This window comes from Conger conger, chromosome 17 (assembly GCF_963514075.1).
Source record: "Conger conger chromosome 17, fConCon1.1, whole genome shotgun sequence".
NCBI lineage: Eukaryota > Metazoa > Chordata > Actinopteri > Anguilliformes > Congridae > Conger > Conger conger.
The window spans coordinates 22,504,047-22,529,428 of record NC_083776.1 but is presented as its reverse complement, the minus strand read 5'-3'; the positions used below and the strand labels follow the sequence as shown (position 1 = coordinate 22,529,428).

Here is a 25,382-nt window from a genome sequence, read left to right as displayed (position 1 = left end):
TAGTCCCTGAAAGAAGTGAAAATGGGTGGGTAAAAGGAGGGAAAAACAGTAGAACATGTGACAGTAAAATAAATGAATAGAAATACTGAGCAATGTCTGACATTGCCTGCGTTTCTCGAAGTTCGGACATGCAAAAGCAGTTCTAGCACCGGTTATTTACATTTAAGGCCAAATCTCTTAAGACCGAAACTAGACACTTAACGCATTAAAAGAACAGACTAGTTAAACACTTAAATCACACAGACAGTATAATCTACGGCAGGGATCAGGTGAAAGAGCACGTGGTGATGCGCCTCGCCACAGTTATGTTCATAAAGAAGACCGTGCTGTTTGAATGCAGCCATTGTTTCTGCCCAGGAGAGAGAGACACAGCCTTTCCTCAGCTGACCTCTCTCAGGCTGCCTTAAGTGCCCTCGCCTGACATTACTGCCTTTACCATGTCTGTCTGTGGAAAGGGTCTGGCAGGCTCAGCCCTGGCTTTTGTGGCCTTATTTATTATTTTTTCCTTCTTGAATTTTATTGCTTAAAAGAAGAGCTGGCACCCTGGGGGGAGGATTGCAGTATAATGTCTGTCTTCATCATCCACATGCATTCTGGATCAGTGATCAGTGTGTTCTTGTTTGCTTAGGAAGAGTGCATGTGCGTTCTCCCAACATGCACTGCAGTAAATATTGCTAGCGATATTTATTGTTGAAGGACCCTTGAGTAACATGTCCGTAAGCTCTGTATAAATGAGTGTTCATGGTGAAGTGATAACATGAAATGAATTCCAAGTGCACTTAATTCACTCACATTCTCAGCGGTACTTACAGGTACACTGGTAAGACGTGTGCCATTCATGCCAACTTCACGATGCTGCCATTATAGCAGTATAGTATGTCTACACTTGCAACTGTGATCGGATTCTACCATTTTAGATTATAGGGGTGGAACTGTTGTGTAAAGATGATATGAAGTTAGGATAGTTGGAACTGTTGTATAAACAAACCCCACTGTGTACCATCTTTACAGACCTGTAAGGCTCCTATAGTTTAAAATGGAATAGTCCACAGCGGCTATACTGGCAACTACTTTCAGACGCTTCCATTTGACATTATTGGGGTGTTACTGGCATGTGAATATGGTATGAAGTTAGTTGTTACCGTCCTAAACCCGCTGAGTGCCAAAGCTGAACCCCCGGCGCTCCTCCCTGTGTTTCCACAGCAACAGCGGCGGGAGCGGGAGGTGAGGAGGCAGCAGGAGCGGGAGCAGCGCCGGCGGGAGCAGGAGGAGAAGAGGCGCGTGGAGGAGCTGGAGCGCCGCCGCAAGGAGGAGGAGGAGCGGCGCCGGGCCGACGAGGAGAAGAGGAGAGCCGAGCGCGAGCAGGTGCGTCTCCTCCCCGAGCGCCACCTCCGTCCGTCGGCTGGTTTCCTTTCTGATTCGGTGACGTCCACGTCATGTGACGAGCCCAGAGGCCCTGAACCAGCTACTGTAGCAGTGTCACGGTTAGGCGCTCCAGTATCAACGACAAATCGACCATCAAAACAATTGAAATATCTTCAAATTGTTAAAGAACAGGAGGCAGACCCATAGAGAAACCACAGCGTGGCCCAGTCACACCCAGCAGTGTCGGTGCAGCAGCGCTGGAGACCGACACGGGGGGTGTGGGAGACGTGGAACGCAGGGATTGGTTCCGGTTTTCCCGCTCACGTGTCCCTGTGTCTGATTGGCAGGAGTACATCCGTCGTCAGCTGGAGGAGGAGCAGAGACACCTGGAGATCCTGCAGCAGCAGCTGCTACACGAGCAGGCCATGTTACTGGTAACAACTCTCCTCTATAAACCTCTCTGTCTGTCTCTCTCTCTCCCCCTCTACCTCTCTCTTGTTCTCCCTCCTCCCACAGAGCTCAGCTGACCGTGTCCCACAGTTCAGACTGGGGTTCACTGGAGGGTCAATGATGGCCCTAGAGTTAAACTGTTACACTGGCGTTATTCCTCTGCAGTAAGAACGTCTGTTGGCGGATGTAGTGACCATTCCTTGGCGTCTGTGCATGGTTTTATCATGTTGGCTTCATGGTTTGGAAAGGGTTTCTTGGTCAGCCTGTTTGCCGAGACCACGAGTTGCAGTTGCAGCACTTAGTTGTTGCTCTGTTTGTGTTACTGGGTTTTTCTTTTTGGCCAGTCTCTGTTTAGGATCTTATCTGGTAATGTCCTGTAGGAAGGAAGTGAATCTTTCCATGTCCCTCTTCAGTTATCAGATATGTGCTAAACGTTGTAAACGGTTATGTTTTGCTGTGAGGCGCGTTGTTTATGTTGTTTTGCTTCTGTTGTTCGAGGCCCTCTTGCGTTTTTGGGGTGGGCCGCTCAGGCAGGAAGTGAGAACGACACGCTGTGCCACCAGCTCCATCCACGCTTTCACCCTCCGTCTCATCCCTTCTTCCCCCATCCGCTTTTTGTCTTTCCACACCACACTTTTCTCACCTGCAGTCTAATAGAGTAATCCCTCTTGCCGTTTCAAAGCCTAATCATTAATTATTCAATTTGCTCGTTCGTTTCGAGAAGCAGTTTTCCAGAGCAGAGTCGCCTTTTTCAAAAGAGATGCAGAATGAACGATGCACCTAAAAACGGCCTAATGCCCCACCACCTCTCGAGGTTTGGAGCAGTTACACCTATCCCATTACCACTGGATCTGACAGGCCCTCTGTTAAGCTTTACTTTACAGTTTAAAAAAAAAAAATACAATAAATATTTTTTGAATTGTGATTTTTTTTTAGCATCAGCATAATGCTGGCCCAGGATCGATTCCCAAAGCTGTCGGCTAAGGCAGATGCAAATGTTTGTCGAAAAATCTATTACCCCCGCCCAACATGGGCACTGCTGCTCTGCTGTTGGGGAGGGCAGGGAAACTTGTCAGCGGTACATCTTTTCAGAATAACACACGAGCACAGAGCCTGACCTTTGACCCCTCCTCACTCCAGGGGCTTGCCTGAATAGCTGCTAGCACAACACACAACTCCCTGTCTGAGCATTCAGCATTTCCTCCTGTGGGACTCTCTCCAAATGCTGTTTGGACACAGAGCCACCCCCCAGGATAGAGATTCCTTGTTTTGGATTCAAATACCAAATACCTTTCTATGCTTTACTGAGCTTGTATTGGAACCCGTGAAATACACTCTCGAAAAGTGCAAACCCCACATTCTTGGATGGCTCAGCTGCGGCAGGCAAGATCAGTCAAGCACAGGAAAGGATTACATATTTGACCCAGGTCTGATATCATCGGCCCTCTCTCCGCGCCCTGGCCTTACGGCGGTGTGAAGGCCCGGCCACGCTCCTCACCTCCTCCGCTCTCTACGCCAGGAGTACCGGTGGCGGGAGATGGAGGAGCAGCGGCAGGCGGAGCGGCTCCAGAAGCAGCTCCAGCAGGAGCAGGCCTACCTGCTGTCCCTCCAGCACGACCACAGGCAGCAGCAGCCTCCGCAGCCCTCCCCGGCCCCGGCCCCCGCCCCGGCCCCGGGGCCCCCAGCCCCCGCCCCTCAGCCCCAGCCTCAGCCACTCGAGCGGGTCCGAGAGGTGAACCCCTCCACCCCCACGCCCACGCCTGTGCTGCTTCTGTCCGCTCCTCCTTTACTCTAACACTGCTGACCGTAGCGGGCACGGGGCCTCTGCCAGCCTGGGGTATAACACAACTACTGCTTGTGAGCTTCAACATTTCCCTGTAGTTTACTAGGTTTCGCAAGATGTACTTCTGATTGAAGTGGACTTTTTCAGTGTCCATTGATAGCCATATCCGCATACTCCAGAAACCGTTTGCTGTCTTTACTATAAACCCACACCCATCCCAGTCTCTACTGGCCCCTCGCCCTCCGTAATTTTGGTGCACCTGTGGGGGCCAGTGGGGCCTGGGGCACCAGCTGTCCAGAGAGAAAAGCAAACCACTTGCTCACCTCAGCCACATCTAAAAAACCCTTTTTACTGTTTTGTCTCTTCAGTAGAAATGCAGTCTTGCTGTGTGAAAATCGCTTGCTTCTCTGCTGCTTCCTCAGCTGCTACTAAAACTTCTTAAGATGAAACATCCTTTTTGTTCTGATTTAAAAAAAGAAATTAAATAGCTCTCTGACTGGAAGGGGTTCATCTGGCATGATTGACATGTGATCTGTAAATATTTTTACCTGCAGGTTTAACCTTGGTTTCTCCTTGTTTTTAACTTTGATTATTTGACACTTTCATGTTTAATGGTATTCCCACAGCTGTTTCTAAAATGGTAATGAGGAGTATGTGTTATGGACTCACGCAAGTTCTGACAAAAAACACCGAAGCTTTAAAGCTGGTGCACTTTATGGGGCTGCCTGTGTATCCTTAAAAATAATTTTCAGATCTTAAAATCAAAAAGAGCTTTCTTTTTTATATCTCAATTTTTTCTGAAATGTACACAGAGTACATGTTTATAAAATGATGATGTCCATAATGCATACTGTCCTTGAAGCTTTGACTTTCTTTTCCCTCTGGATCATCAGAAATCATTCACTTAACTGGAAATTTCCTTCAAATTTGCTCTGTCCAAATCTAAACCCGTGCTATAGCACAGCAGCATCATGGCTAGCTTCCATTTCCAAACACCTCTCCACCATCACCCGTTCATGCTGTCGCTGGCTTACATTTAAACATACACAGTGTATTTCATGTAGCCTGTTTGTTAAGATGGGTAGCCAGAGGGGGATGGCTTTAATTGAGGTACTGATACCCCCCGTGCCATTGCAGGTTTAGGAACAGTTGTGTTTTTAGTGGTCAGGGGCTTGTTTCATGAAGCAGGATTACAAAGTTAGCTGGATAACTGCATTGAGTAAAACCCAATGGCCTCACAAATCTGGAACATGGGCTGAAGTAAAAAGAAAGAGGTTTCACTCTGTGCTGTTACTAACCGGCTAACTGGGTAATCCTGCTTTGTGATGCGGGCCCCTGTTCCGGCAGGTTTCTCTGTGTGAAATCGCTGTCCCAGGCCTTAGGAATCCTCTTAGTGTCCCCTGAGCTGTCCTGCAGCACTGTTGTTTTAGGGGGGAGTAGAGCGGGTCAGAAGGGGACAGGTAAGACCTTTGACTCCGCATTTTGGGTGGTTTTAATCCCTTTGTCCGACAGACATACTGAGAGGTGGGCTGGCTTTGTTTAAATCCCCCTTGTTTGGGGGAGTCTGTATTATGCCATTGTAATGCAATTGTAATCAGTCTGACATTGTTTGTGTACTTTATTGTTGCCATGGCCTACTGTTTGTATATACAGCTTGTATCTCGAGATTGAAACCAAACCAACATTTTTGGATTTGGGGAATTATTCTTTTTGTTGTTACTGTTGTTTTTGTCTTTGAAGTATGCTAGAAAGCTTCATAAACCTCGATAGTGGTAAACATTATGGCCAGTGTGTGTACTGGGCCCTGTAATTGGAGCAAAGTGACTTATGCATACTGATCTGTTTCTCCACTTGTTTCCATAACAAGACATATTGTTATTACAGAACCTTATTATGATTATTATGTTTTAAAATGGCGTAATCTATAGTTTTGTATAGCAAAGCCTTAACACAGCTTGTTTGGTGTGTTTGGAAGTGGGTCTTCCTGAGGAACTATTCTGTGTTCTCAGGCAGGTAATATAATGCCACTGGATGTGATATTAAGGACATCAATATTGACACTTAATAAAAATATTAATGTAAATATTTACCAATTTGGTATTGATTAATCAAATTTCAGTTGCTTATACTGGGTATTTAGGTTTGTGCATATCGCTGCTAACCAAGGGGGCAGCCTGTAGCGTAGTGGTTAAGGTAAATGACTGGGACCCGCAAGGTCGGTGGTTCGATCCCCGGTGTAGCCACAATAAGATCCGCACAGCCGTTGGGCCCTTGAGCAAGGCCCTTAACCCTGCATTGCTCCTGATTAGTCTAATCAACTGTACGTCACACTGGATAAGAGCGTCTGCCAAATGGCATTAATGTAATGTAATGTGACCATCTGTTAGTTATCGTTTTGTTTACAATTGGTCCGTTGAGACAAATATCAAAAAGATATGCTGCCTTCTGTCTTCATGATGGCTGAGCTAGCAGGACAATGAATAAACATTTATCACGTTTGTCTTGCCTCTTTAAGTAGAACGTTGACTTATTTGGCATCTGAGTGCAGATCCTGTACAACATTCGGATAATATTTCTCTGCTAAAAGAATCATATTTACTATGCCGTTGATGTCCGGTCAGGCCAGACTGTTGTTACTCTCTGAGGACATGTTACGTGCCCATCTGTGGCACTGTAAAAATAATAGCTTTATTTATACAGTGTCTTTCATACATTACAATGCAGCTCAAGACCATAGAGCTAGCTGTTTTGTTTCAGCTAAAATGTCTGTTGCTATTTTCTTTTATTTTTTTCCCCCAATTGTTTTCACAGGTAGATTTTTTAAAAATCCTCATCAGTGATTGTGCTGTTATTTACCTTGAAGACCGTACAACCATGTGCCATCCATGTTCTGTTTATATGTTGCCACATTATTGTTCTGCTAAAGCAAGTGCGTCTCGTTTTCCCTCGTCTGCAGTTCCAGGCCTCACCCACACAAGGTTGGCAGCGCTGCTGAACAGAGTAGAGATCTCTGTGGGGCTAGAGAAACCCCATTACGACTGAAGCTTCGCTCAACCAGCTTTAATGTATCAGGGCCGACGTTGTTCCCATTTTAGGAGCATTTTCTTCTGAAAATTGATGTGTGCTAACTTCTGGAGATATTGTTAGCATAGAGCCCTGTATTTGCCATTTCTCCATGGGGCTTGGTATTTGCCCATTTGTAATAACTTGCCTGGTAATTTTAACAAAAACTATTTCTTTGCAATGGAGGATCTGCTGAGATATTTTCCAGAGGAGGTGTTTGTTCCCATTTGTAATCCGGCACGAGTCCCCAGAATCCTGTGTGATCCAGTCTTCTGTGGAGCTAGCTCACATGAAACATTCTCATCTCAGTGTTGCCATAACGTTGTCACAATGTCACTGCAGTGCCCCGAGAACTTTGTGCGGGTGGCTTTTTCGGCCCTGAAGATGTTTCATCTCAAGAGTCTCGTCATGCCATTAACACATTTAAACCTCTTGTTGTTCGCAGTGGAGTTTTCACAGGAAGTGTTTGAAACTGATGACTGAGTTATTGGTCTGTCATCATGTGCCTCAAGCTTTTCTATGCTGTACTGAGCTTGCCTGGTGTTTTGGAACCTGTTTAAAAACAAAAAAAGAAGAAGTTCCAAAGCACTTGCACCAGGCACGATCAATCAAGCACAGAAAAGTATTTTAATCCAGAACAATTATGTGTTTGACCCAAGTCTGGTTGTGTGCAAGATGAGACCTGTGTAGATGAACTGGGGATCGGCTTGATTAATGTGGAAAAGCTAAATTAGCCTCTGAGGCACAAGGAGCTGAAGCTTCCGATGGGAACTCTACTGCTGTCCATGTTGTCCTGTCTGTAGATGGCTGAGATGGTAATGCGCTTGATTGACTGACCCTGCCACCAACAGGAGAGTCTCCTCTGGAGAGTGTGTGATTTAGGCTGTCCCCCTGTCTGTGCTCCCAGGCTGATGGGAGAGTGTGTGATTTGGGCTGCCCCTATGTGTGCTCCCAGGCTGATGGGAGAGTGTGTGATTTGGGCTGTCCCTATGTGTGCTCCCAGGCTGATGAAAGATTTCGGAAGAATGTTCAGGGCTCTCCTCAGGCGGCACAGTGCAAGCAGCCCCCCGTGCCCCCCCGCTCCGAACCCTTCTCCAACGGAAACTCCTCCGAGCCCCCCGCCCCACACAGGCCCATGGAGCCACAGGTAACCATGACCACCCCCTCCTCTCTCTGTCTATCCCCCTCTCAGTCTCTCTGTCCCGCTCTCTCTCTCTCTCTCTCTCTCTCTCTCTCTCTCCCTCTCTTTTTTCTCTCTGCATCTCTCTCTCTGTATCTCTCTTTCTCACTGTATCTCTTTACTCTTGTTTAACATGAACTAGCTCAAAATACATTTTTGTACACTGACAACGGTAGCCCTGCCCCTCCAGTTTAGTGTCCGGATCCTCGATCCCGATCCACCCCCTCTGAGTTGGCCGGCAGAATTCCGGCTTTGTTCTGGGCGACAGATGGCTCGTTCCATGGCTTCTGTTAGGACAGTGCGGAAGCTTAGCCTGCATGCTAATAGCTGCTGAACCACGCCCATCATTCTGTCCTTTCCACACTTTACCTTCATTTCTCTGCCATTCCACTGTCCGGTGCACTGAAACCTTTCAGGGGAATGAAATGAACACCCAGAAAAAGCATTTTACTGTTCATGTTAGGGCATGCTTCCCTGAATAGTCAGTGGGTCCAAGGTTGTGTCCTGTGTCCTGTGTCCTGTGTCCTGTGTCCTGTGTCCTGTGTCCTGTGTCCTGTGTCTCTGGGTATGGTTTTTGTGAGCTTTGTGCATTCCCTGCAGTTTTTTGAAAACCTGATTGGAAAGAAGCACAAATAATTCATTCAGAGAAGTGCCAATGCGTAGAGGTCTATTGGCAGCAATCATTTAGATTTTTCTTAAGAAAAGCTGTAATGAAAATATGAGCATTGTAATTGATGCTTGATTCTGTAATGTATTTAACTTTATTTACAGAGTACCATTTTAATCCAGAATCGGTTCAATCACATTGATTTGGATCTTGTTATGACTCAATCTGTCATTGATATTGTGTCAGACATGTATTCAGTGGGAAAGTCTGGTGAACTCTGTGGGAACTTTCAAATTAAATGACAATGTGTTGAGACATGCAAAGCTCAAATCACATTTTCCTTGTTTTTTGATTGACACGATAATGACAGAATAATACAATGACACTCCCAGCATTGTGTGCGTACTGGTGCACACAGTAGGTGTTTCTATAACCTGTTCTGAGTTTTAGTCATCACACGTGTGTGTCTGTGTCTGAGTTTGCTTGCCTGCGCTTCTGTGTACGAGCATCTGCAGAGTCTGCTTGCATGTAGATCATTTTATTTCTACCTGTTGCGTGTGATTGTCCGTGCGTGTGTCTTTGGGCGGGCGTGCCTATCTGGGCGTGTGCGTGCGTGCGCGTGCGTGCGTGCGCATACCTCTGTGGGCGTGTGTGTGTGTGTGTGTGTGCCTGGCCATGCGTGTGTGAAGGTATTGTCCCAGGCTCCCCCTCCCCGCCTCTCCCCCTGGCTGTGCTGTGGTCTCCCTGTCGCTGCGCTGACCCTCCCTGTCTGTTCTCTCCTCCGGAAGGTCCCGTGGTCTCACCCGGCAGCTTCCCCCGTGTCTCGCTCCCATTCCTTCAGCGATCCACTTCCTACTTTCACACATCTCCACCTGCGCACTCAGGACCCATTCCACCCCCCTCCGCCTGCACGCTGCGACCCGCTCGCCCAATCACAGCTTAGGGCCCAGCTGCCCGACCCCGCCCCCAAGGACGCGCTCCCGGGGGGCTGGGCTCGGGGCCACAATGAGGAGGCCCCTCCCCGGGTAAGGACAGGCTCGCGGGGGCCCCCCCTTTACCCATTTATACCCCCCAGTCCTGCTGAGGGGCCCACTGAACAGTGCCATTTCTGATCCCTCATCAGTGAGATCTGCTCTCCTTTGCCTATGCCTGCCCCAGTGTGTGATTCAGTTCGTTCCAAACGCTGATCTATTATAGGTAGAAAAGAGGTTGCGCTGTGTCTTGACATCGATCAGCCTTGTGGCCACGACTCAGGCTGACACGTTGGTTGGGGAGATCTTGCTGAGGCATTGGGTTCCAGTTTGTGGAATGCACCCATTGGTCTGGTGTCTCATCCTGTCAATGCCAGCGCTGACTGTGGCAGGCATTCCTGCAGGTGTTGCATTGTTGGTCATAGCATTACCTAGGGGGAGATTTCATTGGTTGGATTCTCCATGTTTCTTTTAGCAAGTGCTGCCCCCCTGGTTAACCTGGCATGTGGAAGCTATCTGCACACATATCCCAGAATGCACATATATACATGCAGTGGTATGCTGAATTCAAAGAGTCAAGCACCATTTTTATTGTTTTGGCTTGAATGTGGACTTGAGCAGATTTCGATAGTGATGTCACTGGGTCACCTGACTGACTACGTCAGGAATTTCAGGATGCTGCACAGCACTCCTGGTACCGCACCGACTGCACCTTGAGAGGGAGGGCTGATCTTCCACAGTCAAATCAATAATTTAACTGCCTCTTACCAAAGAGGTTTCAGTAGTACTGTATGTAATTAAGGCCGAGGACTCATGTATGTATGAGTTTTGTGATGAAGTCATTCTAAGCCTTGACACCACTTGACCCAACTTGACATGTAATGCCCTGAACATCGTTAACTTTCCCCTGTAAGTCCTAAACCTGCTGCACTGTATTTCACATGCCTTACAACCTGTATTACACATGCTTTCGTCTTGTAATGAGACTTAAAATCTTATTTTAGAAAATGTTAGCTTGTTTTAAGTTACTGTTGACTACTGCAATTTTCTGACTGCACTGGCAAATCTTGAAATGAGAGAACTCTCACCTCATTGGCAATATTTCAGTCCTTTTGAGGTCTGAATATAAGACTAGAATACTAACTTATTTTAACTTTTATTTTGCACTGTAATCAAGTCATTCTGTTTGTATTGTAATGGCCATCTCTCATCCACTCATCTGTCCCATGGGCCCCGTCTTCTGCGCTGTCCAGACATGCACAATCTCTAATCTCCCATAATTCCTCTGCTCTTGCAATCAGGTCTCATCATTGCACATCCATTCAGGCGGTCCTGAAATCTCTGCTCTCTCGCGGGGGTTTTTTTATTGTCTGTTAATGTTTAAATCATAACACGGCTACTTTTCACAGCGATTGCTCAAGCAAGCTGAGTGTGTGCGCTAAGGAAATTCTGGAGCCCGAGACAGACTGAAAAGTTTAGTATCCAGGATACTAAAATGACCTTTTCCATTGATTATAGTTCCATGTTATTTCCACTAATTGTCCCCAGGGGTGTCTGCTGGTAGTCTCATTGTGTTTCACAAGGTATCTCCCATGTAGTTTGGTAGTTTGAATGTTAATACTGACTATGTGGGATATATTTTATTTATTTATTTCTTTGTGACTTTGAATGAATAGGTTTGAACTCCGATCTTTAATTTTTACAGTATAGACAGCATTTGATCTTTACTGTCAAATCTGTGTAATTTTTTAAAAAGGATCTTGACCATTTGGGAAGAGCACTGTGTGAGTGAAGAATGGGAATTGTGTCACTTGGTCATTCAGTGAAAAGTCAGAGGTGTGGGGTTTGACCGCTCCAATTTTGCTCAAACTGTGCATACAAGTTCTTTATATATACAATAAAGAACCTCCAAAACATTAGCTTCATTGGATTTGTCATTCTCTGTTGAATTATATGAAGAACATTTACACAAAGCTTGGGCAAAATTGGGAGTGGTCGCCCCCCATAGCTCTGGTTGTTTTTTCACGGAGTGCAGAATGGGAATTGGGTGAGCGGGCTGTACGTGAGCTTTTGGCGCCCCCTGCTGCATGAGCTGTGAGTTTGCCTGTCTCTTTGGAAAGGTGCCGGTGAGGACGACATCCAGGTCCCCTGTGCTCTCTCGCCGGGACTCACCCCTCCAGGGGAACGTGCAGCAGCAGGGCAGCCAGGCCGGACAGCGCAACTCCAGGTAGCCACGCCCACTGCCGTCTGTCTCGGTGTCTGTCTCTGAATGTCCGCTGTGTGTCTCTGTGTGTGCCGGCATGTGCCTTTGTGGTGTGACTGACTGTGTCCCTCCCTCAGTAATGCAGACGCCTCTCCTGTGTGTGTGTGTGTGTGTGTGTGTGTGTGTGTGTGTGTGTGTGTGTGTGTTTGTGTGTGTGTGTGTGTGTGTGTGTGTGTACTGACTGTGTCCCTCCCTCAGAAACGCAGAGCTGCGTCTCCTGTGGGACCCTGTGTGTGTGTGTGTGTGTGTGTGTGTGTGTGTGTACTGACTCTGTCCCTCTCTCAGTAACGCAGAACCGCATCTCCTGTGGGACTGTGTGTGTGTGTGTGTGTCTGTGTCTGTGTCTGTGTCTGTGTCTGTGTCTGTGTCTGTGTCTGTGTGGTGTGTACTGACTGTCCCTCTCTCAGTAACACAGAGCCGCGTCTCCTGTGGGACCGTGTGTGTGTCTGTGTGTGTGTCTGTGTGTGTGTCTGTGTCTGGTGTGTACTGACTGTGTCCCTCTCTCAGTAACGCAGAGCCGCGTCTCCTGTGGGACCGTGTGTGTGTGTGTGTGTGTGTGTGTGTGTGTGTGTGTGTGTGTGTGTGTGTGTGTGTGTGTGTGTGTGTGTGTGTGTGTGTGTGTGTGTGTGTGTGTGTGTGTGTGTGTGTGTGTGTGTGTGTGTACTGACTGTGTCCCTCTCTCAGTAATGCAGAGCCGCGTCTCCTGTGGGACCGTGTGTGTGTGTGTGTGTGTGGTGTGTACTGACTCTGTCCCTCTCTCAGTAACGCAGAGCCGCGTCTCCTGTGGGACCGTGTGTGTGTGTGTGTGTGTGTGTGTGTGTGGTGTGTGTGTGGTGTGTACTGACTGTGTCCCTCTCTCAGTAACGCAGAGCCGCGTCTCCTGTGGGACCGTGTGGAGAAGCTGGCCTCCAGACCGGGCAGTGGCAGCTCCTCCGGCTCCAGTAACTCCAGCTCTCAGGCTGGGTCCCAGAGCAGCTCCGGGGAGAGGTTCCGAGTGCGCTGTGAGTTTCACACACTCCGCCCACACACACAAGCAGACGCACACGTACGCACTCACACACACGCACACTCTCTCTGACGCACACACATGAGTAGTCATAGACAGGCTATTTCCTGCTCTCGTGCAAACATACACCTGCAGCACATGCAGCATATTTGCTCTCCCTGACTCACAGTATTCCACTGCATTTAATATAACTACATTACTAGTGTGCTACCTTACTGTGCGCACATCACTCGCACACCAGCAGCAGGCTAAAAAGCTCTCGCAAACGCCACTACAGAACGTTCTGCTCACTCAGAACTTCCTCAGTCACTCATCCCCAGAGTGACTTCTCTAAACTTCCTCTTCCTCTTCAGCGTCTTCCAAGTCTGAGGGCTCCCCCATGCAGAGGCCGGAACTCGCCGGAAAGAAGCCGGAGGAGAAGAAGGACTTTGTCAGACCGAGCCGGCCCGCTGTGAGTGTCTGACATTACCAGTGCTGGCTGAATGCCCCAAGTCTCCCCATGGTACCGCAGCCGTTCTGTGTTGTAATGTTCTAAATCCCCCATGTCAGGGGAGGAAGGCGATTGGTCAACGCCTCATGTCCACACACCGACATGACAGTGGGAACCGTCTAGCTGAGAACCGAAGCTGTTCTTCCCGATATAGATTGTTTTTCACCACTTGTCCGCTCTTTCGATGAGTCATAAGTCGGGTTTCCATCCACATTTTCTTGCATTGAAATTTGAATTTGTGCATAAGAAAATCACTGTGGAAATGCCTGAAATAAAAGAATAAAATAAAAATAAACAAGTTGAAATATTGAAATTTAGCAAAAAAATGTTTAAGCTTGGTTGAGATGGGGAAGTTGACGTGTCGATAGAGAGAAGATGCTACAAAGGGTGATTGAAAACGATTTCTCTTATAAATGACGTGACAGGGACCTAAGTCACATGCTTCGAAAAATGTGCAGCTGGCCCAGAGACTCTCCCCCATATCTCTGGCTGACCCCAGCTGGCAAGCTTTTGATTAGCAAATCTTGTTGCGCCCTCTTCAGAACGTTAGAAAAACGGTAGTTGATGTAAACGCACTGATTCGCATTTCCTTTTGCAGAACTTTTGGAAATTTGCTTAGCATTTGCGAAACGTTTGGATGGAAACTCCACAGTAGTCACAGAGGAAAGACCTGGCAGTGGTGACACATGCACCGTTTGTCATTTTTATTTATTATTTATTTATATATATTTTTTTTCCCCTTTCCTTGTTTTTCCGCTGACTGCTCTGCGGACACGGGCCCACTCGCGGAGTCACGTGACCGTGTGTGTGTTGTGTAGGGTGACACGGTAAGCAGCGCTGTGTGGGTTGTGAACCGCCCTCCTCCTGCTGCATGGGAACACCGGCTCCTGCTCATCCACACATTTCTGCCTTGTCGTGCCACTTCAGAGAAGTAGCATTGCGATGTGTTATTTTGCAGCCTTACCTAGTTGCCTAGTGTTTACTGGGTAAATACACGGATACTTGTGTAACTATTAAGTAACTACTTGGATTCAAGCTCAAGTGGGGAAATACTATGAAACAAATCAGTATGTACTATGAAACAAAGTCAATAAGTTCCATGAAGTTCCAACTTGTTAAGTACTCTGTTTTTGTTTCAAAATATTTAGCCTACACATACGTACCTGGTTTTTACCCAGGAACCACTAGGTAATTAACAGGCTGTAAAATAAAGTGCTGCTGTCAGACTTGGGTCAAATTACTGAATTGTTTTGGATTCAAATACTGTTCTACGCTTTACTGAGCTTGCCTGGTGTATCGGTACCCATGAAATTCTCTCAAAGAGTACAAACTCCACGTTCTGGCCCTCTTGGTTGGCTCAATTGCACCAGGGAAGATCAATCGAGCAGAAAAGTATTTAAATCAAAAACATTTACTTATTTGACCCAGGTCTTCATATCTGCAGTGGTGCTGGCAGGCACTCCTCATGTCTCTGAGTTCCCATTTTCTCCCTCACAGATGGCTGCTTTGTATCAGTCCTTTACTCATGTCTGCCGTGTCATTTCCACGGGAACCTTGTGAGGCCTGATCTGTCTGACAAGGGTGGTGGTGACAGGGCTATAGAGAGATCATCAGAGCTTTTAAATGGTGTTTGTCTCCTGGTCACCTCATAAAATGCGTTTCATTCCTTTGAGTTAGTTTACTTTGAAAAGCAAAAAGAATTGAATTCTCTGGCTTAATGTTCGTGATTCATTATTTGGTTCTTTATCTGGAGCTTTTTATCAAAAGGCGATATTTATCTGTTTGTGTAGGCTGATGCCAATTCCGCACTATTTCACATTGTAGCGCAAATACAAATGGCAAGAAACAGACGAGCACAGATGTCAAATTATGAGGGAAAAATGTAACAGTATTTCAGTGCTACAGAGTATTTGGCAAGCACTGTAATGTATTTATTGAAATGTGCAGCTCAATGTTTTAATGGTGTATATCTGGGGTGTGGCTTGGACATTCCACTCATCTCCATTACTGGCCCTTCACTCACTCGCCTCATTGGCTGGTAGTCTCTTCTCACTTCATGTCTGCAGTTTGCTTCTTCCTGTCTGCGCTCTTTTTAACTTCCTGTGAGATGAGTTGCCAGGAAGTAATTTGCTAGGAGGGCCAAATAATTGTCTCCTCAGTATGTATTGTTGGATTAAACTTTTCTGTGCTCAATTGATCTTGCCTGAGCCAACCAAGCTTCTTTTCTTTTTTTCTTTTTTTTTCCTTTTTGTCAGTTTAATATTATTATTATTTCATAGGTTCTAATACACACAAGCTCAGTAAAGTGTAGAAAAGTCCTTAATCCAAAATAATTGCGTATTTGATATTAATAGGTGATTTTGGTAGATTTTTAAATTTTTAAATGTATTTATTAATTAATTTATTAATTAATTTATTTATTTATTTATTTTAAACCAAGTGGGTGTTCTGGCCTGTTGCTGGGGTTCATCACTGTTGGGATGAGGTTTGCGTCCCCAGTAGTTTGTTTCGATATCCCTGGGGGATGGTGCCACAGTGCAGGCCCATTTGCTGTGGCCTGCATCTGACCCCTGTCCCCTGACCCCTGACCTTTCTCCCCAGGACCTCACTGCCCTGGCCAAGGAGCTGCGAGCCGTGGAGGACGTGCGCCCCCCTCACAAGGTGACTGACTACTCCTCCTCCAGCGAGGAGTCGGGGACGACAGACGAAGAGGACGAGGACGTGGACCAGGAGGGAGCGGAGGAGTCCACTTCAGGCCCGGAGGACTCGCGAGCCGTGTATGTGCATTACGCTCCTCACCTCTCTCCCCCTCCTCTCCCACCTCCTCTCCCACCTCCTCTCCCCCTCTCTTTCCCACCTCTCTCCCCCTCCTCTCTCCCCCTCCTCTCTCCCCCTCTCTCTCCCCCTCTTTCTCCCACCTCTCTCCCACCTCCTCTCCCCCTCTCTCCCCCTCTCTCCCACCTCCTCTCCCCCTCTCTCCCCCTCTCTCTCCCACCTCCTCTCCACCCTCTCTCCCCCTCTCTCTCCCACCTCCTCTCCACCCTCTCTCCCCACCTCCTCTCCACCCTCTCTCTCACCTCCTCTCCACCCTCTCTCTCACCTCCTCTCCCCCTCTCTCCCCCCTCTCTCCCCCCTCGCTCCCACCTCCTCTCCCCCTCTCTCCCACCTCTCCCCCTCTCTCTCCCACCTCCTCTCACCCTCTCTCCCCCTCTCTCTCCCCCTCTCTCTCCCCCTCTCTCTCCCCCCTTCTCTCTCCCACCCTCTCTCCCCCCTCTCTCTCCCACCCTCCTCTCCCCCTCTCTCCCCCCTCGCTCCCACTCTCTCCCCCCTCTCTCCCCCCTCCTCTCACCTCCTCCTAGCTCCTCCCAGCTGCCTATGTAGACAACTCTGACATTATTGACAGGGGCATTCTGGGCCCACTGAAATAATATTGATCTGGGAATGAACGGGCCATTGATGTAAATGAACACACGTTACTCAGTCAGCCTACCCTGTATAAATAAAGCTTAAGTTTCATATAACTGTTATTAATATAATATAATACATACACCAATACATTATTAGATAATGACTCATAGTGCCATTTTTGTAGTGTATTTAGGTAATATTTTAGTATTCTTACTCTTTGCTGCGAGTGCCTTAGTTTGCATTTGCAACGCAGTAATGCGACTTGTTTTTTGGCTCACTATTGTGATTGCATTCATAAACATGAAAAACCTGGATCCGTGTGATGGTACCTTCAGCTAGAGACATTGCAGAGATAATTTAGCCACATTCTAGTGGCTCTGACCATTTCAGGACTGACTGAACTCGGCAGGTTAATGGCATGAGGTGAAGTCCTCAGAGTTGGCCTGCATTGCCCTGAAAGGTTAATCTGTCCGTTCAGGCGATCAGTACTACCAAACTCATTATTTCACATGAAGCGAGGATCCCCTCCTGCTAATGCTGCTGCGCGTTTTATCCTTATGGCAGGTCATGTGACCTTACCTGGGTGGCTGGCTCACTAACAAGCTCCCCTCTCACCTGCAGCTCTTCCAAGCTGAGCAACGGGGAGACGGAGTCGGTAAAAACGATGATCGTTCACGATGAGGCAGACAGCGACCCCGCCACCACGCCCTGCAAGGACGGCACGCTGGTCATCCGCCAGGTAAAGAAAGGGGGGTCTGTCTCATCAAACGATGGTGGCCATTTTGTCTTTTTTTATATCGCTCCCTCATTCCTCATTCACCCTATTTGTGTTTGTTCTGTTTTTTTGTGTATTTTTGTTTGAAATTTGCTCCCTTTTTATCTATTTATTGTTTTTTATTTCTGGTTGGCCTGTAGGCGGCCTGTAGCGTAGTGGTTAGGGTAAATGACTGGGACCCACAAGGTTGGTGGTTTGATCCCCGGTTTAGGCACAATAACATCCGCACAACCGTTGGGCCCTTGAGTAAGGCCCTTAACCCTCCAGGGGAGGATTGTCTCCTGCTTAGTCTGATCAACTTTACGTCGCTCTGGATAAGAGCATCTGCCAAATGCCAATAATGTAATGTAATATGATGATTAGAGGCTGTGGCAGCCACAAGGCTAGTGAGTGTTTTTCCGCACATTGAAAGAACACGTAGGAGAACCTGCTGTTTGATCAGGAAGACCTTCCTGTCAGGCGTAAGAGTTCCCCCACCCCAAGGTTCAGTGTAGTGCTGTGGCCATCCTACTTCAGTTTATTTGCATATTGTTTTAAAATGGACATAAAGTTAAAATGATAATGGAAAGTGCAGGTTGTGGATAGAAACGCCCCCCCCCCCCCCCCCCCTCCACATCACTTGAGTGATTCAGAAAGGACGAAGCCTGAAACACAAGCTGAAGGTCAGAGTGTGAGGAAATGTTGTGTTGGCCTTTGAATTCAATTCAACTCGACTTGACCTGACCTCTCCCCCAAGAAAGAAACGGTGCTACTGTAGGCATGACGGAATGAAAAAGAGAAAAAAAGTTAGTTGCTCTTGACCTTCAAAGCTGGTTTTTGCATACTTTTAGGATCGAGGGGATATTTGGAAAGGTGCTGAAGGTGTTGCTTTACTTTGACGTAGTTTGTCCTCGCCTCCTTTGCAATGGTAGCCTAGCTGGTTCTCCCCACAGCCGAGCTTCCTGAGCGTGTGGCTGTTCTTGCTTACAGAGCGCGTGCGACAAAAAGCGCCCCGGCCCAGGCCCCGCCCACCCGGAGGGCAATGGCTTTGCCGGCCGCATTCACCTCTTACCCGACCTCATCCAGCAAAGCCATTCCTCCTCCTCCAACTCCCCTTCATCCACCCAGACGAGCCCCTCCATGTCCCCCCAGACCCCCCTGGACAAGCTCATTGCTAACCAGGTACGTCCTGCGCGTGCTGCCGCCCCCTACTGGCTGGCTGGCTGCTGCGCTCTCTTCTCCGCGCTGCCTCGTAGTGTCCCCTCCTGCTGGGGTTGGTAGTGTGGTGTTGGGAGTGGTTTTACAGTCTTAACCACTGCCTTTATGGTCTAAACCACTGCATCCACAGTCTAAACCACTGCCTTTATGGTCTAAACCACTGCATCCACCCTCCACGCCACTGCCTTTATGGTCTAAACTACTGTTATCGCAGTCTATGCCGAGAGATGAGCTAGAGCTACTAATGAGAACTTGAGCTTGACTTGAGCTTCCAGCTTTCCTCAGCTCCTCGACTGCGTTCTTTACTGACCTCCAACCAGAAGGAGCCCTTTTAGCTAGCTTGTTCTTAACACAATTTATCTGAGCTAAGCTAATGGCTTTGCTGACAAGATTATTATTTTTTTTGGCTTTGGCTTTCTTTTTTTTTTTTCTTGTGTTTCTTTCTGTGCATTGTTCCACCTGGTTTTTAAAGTCCTATAAAACTACACTTGTCCATAATTATAGGAAAACATCAACCTACCAACCAAACCTCATACAGAATAATACAACATGCCCTTATTCTAAACTCAAATATCAATCGTAATCCGTGTGCATTATTGCAGTAAACGGTGGCTATTGCTGGAAAAACAACAAAGCTACCAAATTGATTAAATATTGAATGTTAAAAATATATTCACATTCTAGATCTTGTAAGATGGTGGAAGGTCCTACAACTTTTTCTTTCAGAAACAAAGATAATTTATTGGGTGTTCCTGTAAATGTGCATTTTAATGATGATATTTCCAGAGCATGATGAAAAGGACAGTATTTCCATGCTGCAGTCAGTTTATTATTTTATGCTAAATGGTATCTTTTTATCATTATTTTCCCTTGCATTTTCCATCTTTATTTCACCCTGTTTCCAAATGCTTGCTGTTTGTTTGTGTCTGTGCCTTCCTGACTTAATTTTAGAGTTACAGAATTGTAGTGTAAATTCTAGCAGCACATACCAATTTCCTCCACCATTTACTGAATATTGATTTTCATTTGACAACTCTCACTCTAATGTGGTTTCAATTTTGCTTGAAATATCAGTACAAATGGAGATTTGTAAATTAAAGCACTAAGTAAAGCTGTTTTTGAAATTAAGTAATTTAGTGCATGCATCTAAATCCATAATTTATCCAGTTTGTTGTTGGGCCCATTGGCTCTGGATGTATCCACTAACCAGAAGGCACTAACCAATAAAATGTCATTAGTTGCTGAGATGCGACAACTGTCAATCAGCAGTGAACATTTCATGACCCTACTCTGCTGTTAGGAAAACGTTTTATACTAACTGCATATTAGTAAAGCTTCTCATCCCTTTTGTAGGAATGTAGGATGACATTGAGGTACTCGGGTAGGGGAAAATGCCAAATATTTGGAGGACCAGGTGCAGAGAGAAGAGAATCTTCTCGGGTAAGCAGGCAGCCATTTTGCTCACCCAGTCTGTGTGATGTGTCCGCTGTAGACGCAGTCTGCCAGTAACACTCTGCAGAAGCACAAGTCTTCGTCCTCCTTCACACCTTTCATCGACCCCCGGCTGCTGCAGATCTCCCCTTCCAGCGGGACCTCCCTCAACTCTGTGGGTAAGTCACCAACCTTCCTGACCTGGCAGCAACATGAGTTCTGATTGGTCAGCTCCTCTCCTCCTTTACAATCTGGTTGGTCCTTTCCATTGCTGTGTGCCGAGCTAGAGCAAAATCCATCAGTAATAACCCTTTAGCATCTTCACTTCCAAAAAAGCAATGGAAGTAATCCAAATGTTGAGCAGAATCGAAAGGATTAATGTGGATTCGCATATTTTTCCTTCAAACAATCATTCTGAAATGTTATATAATGCTCAGAGGGTCCAGGATGGCTCAGGTACAGATTTAGGTGTTTGGCCTGACCTTTGACTCGTCTCAGCAGGTTTTGGGAATGAGGCCAGGCTACAGGAAGTCCTGAGGCAGGACCCCTCCCGGAAGGGCTCGGTGGTGAACGTGAACCCTGTGAACACGCGCCCACAGAGCGACACCCCCGAAATCCGCAAGTACAAGAAGAGGTTCAACTCTGAGATCCTGTGTGCGGCACTGTGGGGTAGGTGTCTGGTCAGTTCGCTCCTGAGACATAGGGGGGGGGGTGCACTCACACTAAGATTCTTTGGAAATTGGAAAATAGGGAAGGAAATTCAGTGCCTAGCAGGGAGGAACACCCTGGAGGCTGAATTTGTAACTATAACAATGTGGAGCTTCCTTTGTAGCTATGATAATAATGTGGAGCTATGTGGTAACTATCGTAATAATCAGGTTCAACAGTTCTCTGAACCTGAAGCATGCCTTATTATAAAGTATACTTTCTGACTAATTTCTAACACTAATATCAAACACTAAGCTAATTAGGCTGGCGTGTTCAGTCTTATGCTGTTTGCGTTGGTTGGCTCTTCCATTGAAAAGAGCACAATTGTAACGTCCATATCTCACTCGTTTCAACACCAATCTCAGTGCCATTTCGCTGGTCTCCTACAATGGCTACAGACTTGGCAACTACTGATTTCTGGTATAGCTGTGTTGTGCCATTTCTGTGATATGATTAAGGTACTGCACACAGATTTTCTTAATGTATGTGCTTGCTTTCAATAATCGCTGTAGAGGTTTTAATACATCTCTGTATTTGTGACTGCTGAATGTTAACGTGTGCTTTTTTTAATTTATTTTTTTACATGTTTCTAAATGTTTCTGTTTCTAAAAGTCTCTTTGCACATTAGATATTGAACTCAATGAGACTTCCTGTGTAAATAAAGTATAAATGAAAAATGAACCCAAAGTTTAAAGTCTCCCCCAGCGAACTATGGATTACAATGTACTGTAGAAATGAAAGTAGAATAAATACACGCGTATATGACTTTCATTTCTGCTTTTGTTGTGCTCTGCGTTATTGTATTTGTGTTAATTAAAATGAATTAAAAAATTTAAAGGCAGTTATCAGAATTCCAACTTTTTCCTGTTGGAGCTCTCCTGTGTTCTCTGAATTCCCGTACTATTCTGTTGGAGCTCTCCTGTGTTCTCTGAATTCCCGTACTATTCTGTTGGAGCTCTCCTGTGTTACCTGCTGGAGCTGACCTTTGTGGTCCCCGTGCAGGTGTGAACCTGCTGGTGGGCACGGAGAGCGGTCTGATGCTGCTGGACCGGAGCGGGCAGGGGAAGGTGTACCCCCTCATCAGCCGCCGCCGATTCCAGCAGATGGACGTGCTGGAGGGACTCAACGTCCTGGTGACAATATCAGGTAAGAAGGTGCACCTGTGACCTGGAGACATCACATTCACCCCCTCAGTGTATAAAAGTGCATGGTAGGCCTCACTCCTGTCCTGAGGAACTCAGTCCAAATTTCTTCCTCTCACATTTTGAAAGGGGAAGTTCGAGTAACCACTTGGTTCCTGCAATATGACTGGTTCTAGCTGCTGTCATTGCAGGGGATTGTGGTTGCTTTGCCTTCAGCCTGGAATTTAAATGCATAGGCTCATGGGAAAAGGGCATACCTGTTGGGCACTTCTCTCCCATCAGGCTCAACCTGGTCAGGCACATCGTCCAGGAGCATTATGGACCTGACAAGTGAGGCTTAGGATAGTACAGCAAGGTTATGAGAAGTGAAAGTAAGGATAGTCCAGCAACGTTATGGCCCTGATAGTTGAGGCTCAGGCATGCTTGAGGTGGATTTTCCTGTTCACAAGCTGACTGGCAGTGTATGGCAGGATTTCTCTCAGGATTTTGCCATCATGATCTCATGAAGTAGGTTTGTGTTTTTCCACTGGAAAGTTGGTGAGGGGAAGTGTTTGCATGCAAAAATCCACATTACCACTGTCTAAAGAGGAAATTGTGCAAAGCATGTGTACGTTTCTGAAAATTTGACATCACACACACGCACAAATAATGAATACACACACACACACACACACATGCGCATGCACACACACACACACACAGAGCTGAGGCAATGTTTGCCCTCACATGTTCTCATATAAAGCACTTGGTAATGTAAATGGTAAATGGTTGGCATTTATATAGCGCCTTTATCCAAAGCCCTGTACAATTGATGCTTCTCATTCACCCATTCATACACGCACTCACACACCAACGGCGATTGGCTGCCATGCAAGGCGCCGACCAGCTCGTCAGGAGCATTTTGGGGGTTAAGTGTTAAGTTTTGCTCGGGGACACTTCGACACAGCCCGGGCAGGGGATCGAACCAGCAACCCTCCGACTGGCAGATGACTGCTCTTACCGCCTGAGCTATGTCGCAGTGTGAGGTTTCCTAGCAACAAAAGTGCATAGATACCTTATTATTCAGATTTATTTTATGCCATTTTTTGTAAATAAGCATAAAATCTAAGGTTTAATCGTGAAATCCGGTTGCGGTTTTGTAGGGGGCAACAGGACATGACTTACTAGTCTTCAAAGGTCACATGACTTTATTAGAAAATGTAATTTGATTATGTAAATGGGGTAAACAAAACTAGTTAAATCAGCCCTAAGACACAGAGCCAAGACACCGTTACCTATTTGGGTTTGTGACTACAACAGCTTACTCAATCAGAAAATACCCAGTGAACTGAATTTGGGAAATGAATGCTGATGGAGCCAATATAACCATATGTAACTGAGGCTATAAATAATGCTACACATTTGTTTAAATGTCGAGGCTCATGTCCTTCCTGTTGTGTGTTTCCTCTCTCAGGTAAAAAGAACAAGCTGAGAGTGTACTACCTGTCCTGGCTGAGGAACAAGATCCTGCACAATGACCCTGAGGTGGAGAAGAAGCAGGGCTGGACCACGGTGGGCGACCTGGAGGGATGTGTGCACTACAAAGTCGGTAAGTTACCTTCTCAACACACCTGGGTCAAACCCGTCGTCGATTTTTATTCAAGAACTTACTTTTCCATACTCAATTTATCTTGCCTGGTGCAATTGAACCAACCAAGAGGACCAGAAGAGGGGTTTGCACTTTTTGAAAGCAGACACTTCTCCAAAGGCAATGATGCCTTTTACTTTTTAAAGTTCTAAATTTGTTTGGATAAACATGCAGTAACTATGCTCAGTGTATGTCCAGGTGTGTATAATGACACTTTATAAATTGTGTTTTGATTCCAGTAAAATACGAGCGGATCAAGTTCTTGGTTCTCGCGTTGAAGAATTCTGTGGAAGTCTATGCCTGGGCTCCGAAGCCATACCACAAGTTCATGGCCTTTAAGGCGAGTACACAACGGCATGTCTGTATTACTAGAAATGAATTTGTCCCCTGATGTTTTGAAGATGGCATTTCACCGTTATGTGAAAGAGTCACATGGAAATGTATGGTGGCTGTATGAGTAAACGAGTCCCCCGTTGGTCTCCGCAGTCGTTTGGAGAACTGGTGCACAAACCGCTACTGGTTGACCTGACGGTGGAGGAGGGTCAAAGGTTGAAGGTCATCTATGGTTCATACTCTGGCTTCCACGCTGTGGACGTAGACTCAGGGGCTGTGTACGACATCTACCTGCCAACACACGTAAGGACCGCGCCCGTCTGTGCTTTTGGGGGGTCAGGTTCCGCAAAATTGAGTATCTAGCCAGGTGAGAAGAACCTATGCATTTGTAAGTCGCTTTGGATTAAAAGCGTCTGCCAAATGATAAAAATCTAAAATGGGAGAAAGTTTTTACAAATTGGTGTGTTGGGAATGGGGTGACAAATGGTTCTGATGGCATGTTGATTTTTTACTATTGTAATTTGCAAACCTTAAATAAGTTTATGTTAAACATCTGATCGCTGCCTTTGACTCCACCTGCTCTGGTAGTATGTACTCTGTGCAGTTTAAGTTGTATAGACATCCACTTGGTAAAATAAGCTATTATTCAAACTAAAGAGCATAGTGTCCTGCTACCCATGCTGTTGGAAGTATTTTGATGAAGTCACCATCGCCCACCCCCTTCTTTCTTCTGTTCGTTGTGTCATCTCCTGCTACCATTTTCATCCCCTCTCCTGTCCTCCTGCTCTCCTTCCTCTTCGTCCTTCAGATCCAGACAAGCATTCAGTCTCACGCCATCATCATCCTCCCAAACACAGACGGCATCGAGCTGCTGGTGTGCTACGAGGACGAAGGCGTGTACGTCAACACATACGGGCGCATCACCAAAGACGTGGTGCTGCAGTGGGGCGAGATGCCCACTTCTGTGGGTACGTCTGAGCTTGGGGGCCAGGGCAGAGCAGGGTGGCTCACTCCTGACCCACATACATGAATGAAAACGTTACATGAATGAATTAATACATGAATGAACAAATACTGGCATTAATTAATGAAAGTGAATGAATGAAAACGAGTGTGCTTGCGTGTGTGTTCCGATGTCCTCGATTCGATTTCTCACTTACTCTCATCACCCTCCGCAGCCTACATCAGGTCCAACCAGATAATGGGCTGGGGAGAGAAGGCTATCGAAATCCGCTCGGTGGAGACGGGACACTTGGATGGAGTCTTCATGCACAAGAGAGCCCAGAGACTCAAGTTTCTGTGTGAGAGGAATGACAAGGTGAGAGATGCGCCTACACATGCGTGCGTGCACACACACACACACACACACACACTGTGCAAACACTCCACAAACACAGACTGAGTGTGCTATCACAATGTGCTAGAGGTGCATTTTGACATCACAGGGGTATGTGTAGAGTATGGTTCCCCACTCCAGACGTTCCTCACCTCCGCAGAGGTTTAGTGCAGGGCTTAAAGCAAGGCCCTGAAAGCCCCTGACCATAAATGGACCACAAACCCTGGTTCCCCATGACCGCTTGCAG

General features: G+C 46.7%; 1 protein-coding gene across 6 annotated transcripts in view; it reads left to right on the top strand.

Moving 5' to 3' along the window:
- The window catches only part of LOC133116528 (mitogen-activated protein kinase kinase kinase kinase 4), a 79,768-nt gene that overhangs the window by 50,367 nt on the left and 4,019 nt on the right, over positions 1-25,382 (top strand). Inside the window, exons 13-31 of one of the 6 annotated variants that reach the window (XM_061226175.1) lie at positions 1,204-1,365; positions 1,713-1,799; positions 3,335-3,547; positions 7,665-7,808; positions 9,237-9,473; positions 11,540-11,646; positions 12,544-12,683; positions 13,042-13,139; positions 15,780-15,955; positions 17,208-17,325; positions 18,331-18,522; positions 20,051-20,168; positions 20,488-20,658; positions 21,700-21,843; positions 23,293-23,427; positions 23,706-23,806; positions 23,953-24,102; positions 24,608-24,767; positions 24,978-25,117. In XM_061226175.1, the coding sequence (XP_061082159.1) occupies positions 1,204-1,365; positions 1,713-1,799; positions 3,335-3,547; positions 7,665-7,808; positions 9,237-9,473; positions 11,540-11,646; positions 12,544-12,683; positions 13,042-13,139; positions 15,780-15,955; positions 17,208-17,325; positions 18,331-18,522; positions 20,051-20,168; positions 20,488-20,658; positions 21,700-21,843; positions 23,293-23,427; positions 23,706-23,806; positions 23,953-24,102; positions 24,608-24,767; positions 24,978-25,117 (2,793 nt within the window). The remainder of the gene's footprint in view (positions 1-1,203; positions 1,366-1,712; positions 1,800-3,334; positions 3,548-7,664; positions 7,809-9,236; positions 9,474-11,539; positions 11,647-12,543; positions 12,684-13,041; positions 13,140-15,779; positions 15,956-17,207; positions 17,326-18,330; positions 18,523-20,050; positions 20,169-20,487; positions 20,659-21,699; positions 21,844-23,292; positions 23,428-23,705; positions 23,807-23,952; positions 24,103-24,607; positions 24,768-24,977; positions 25,118-25,382) is intronic. The other 5 variants (XM_061226171.1, XM_061226170.1, XM_061226174.1 and 2 more) reach the window with 5 other exon arrangements.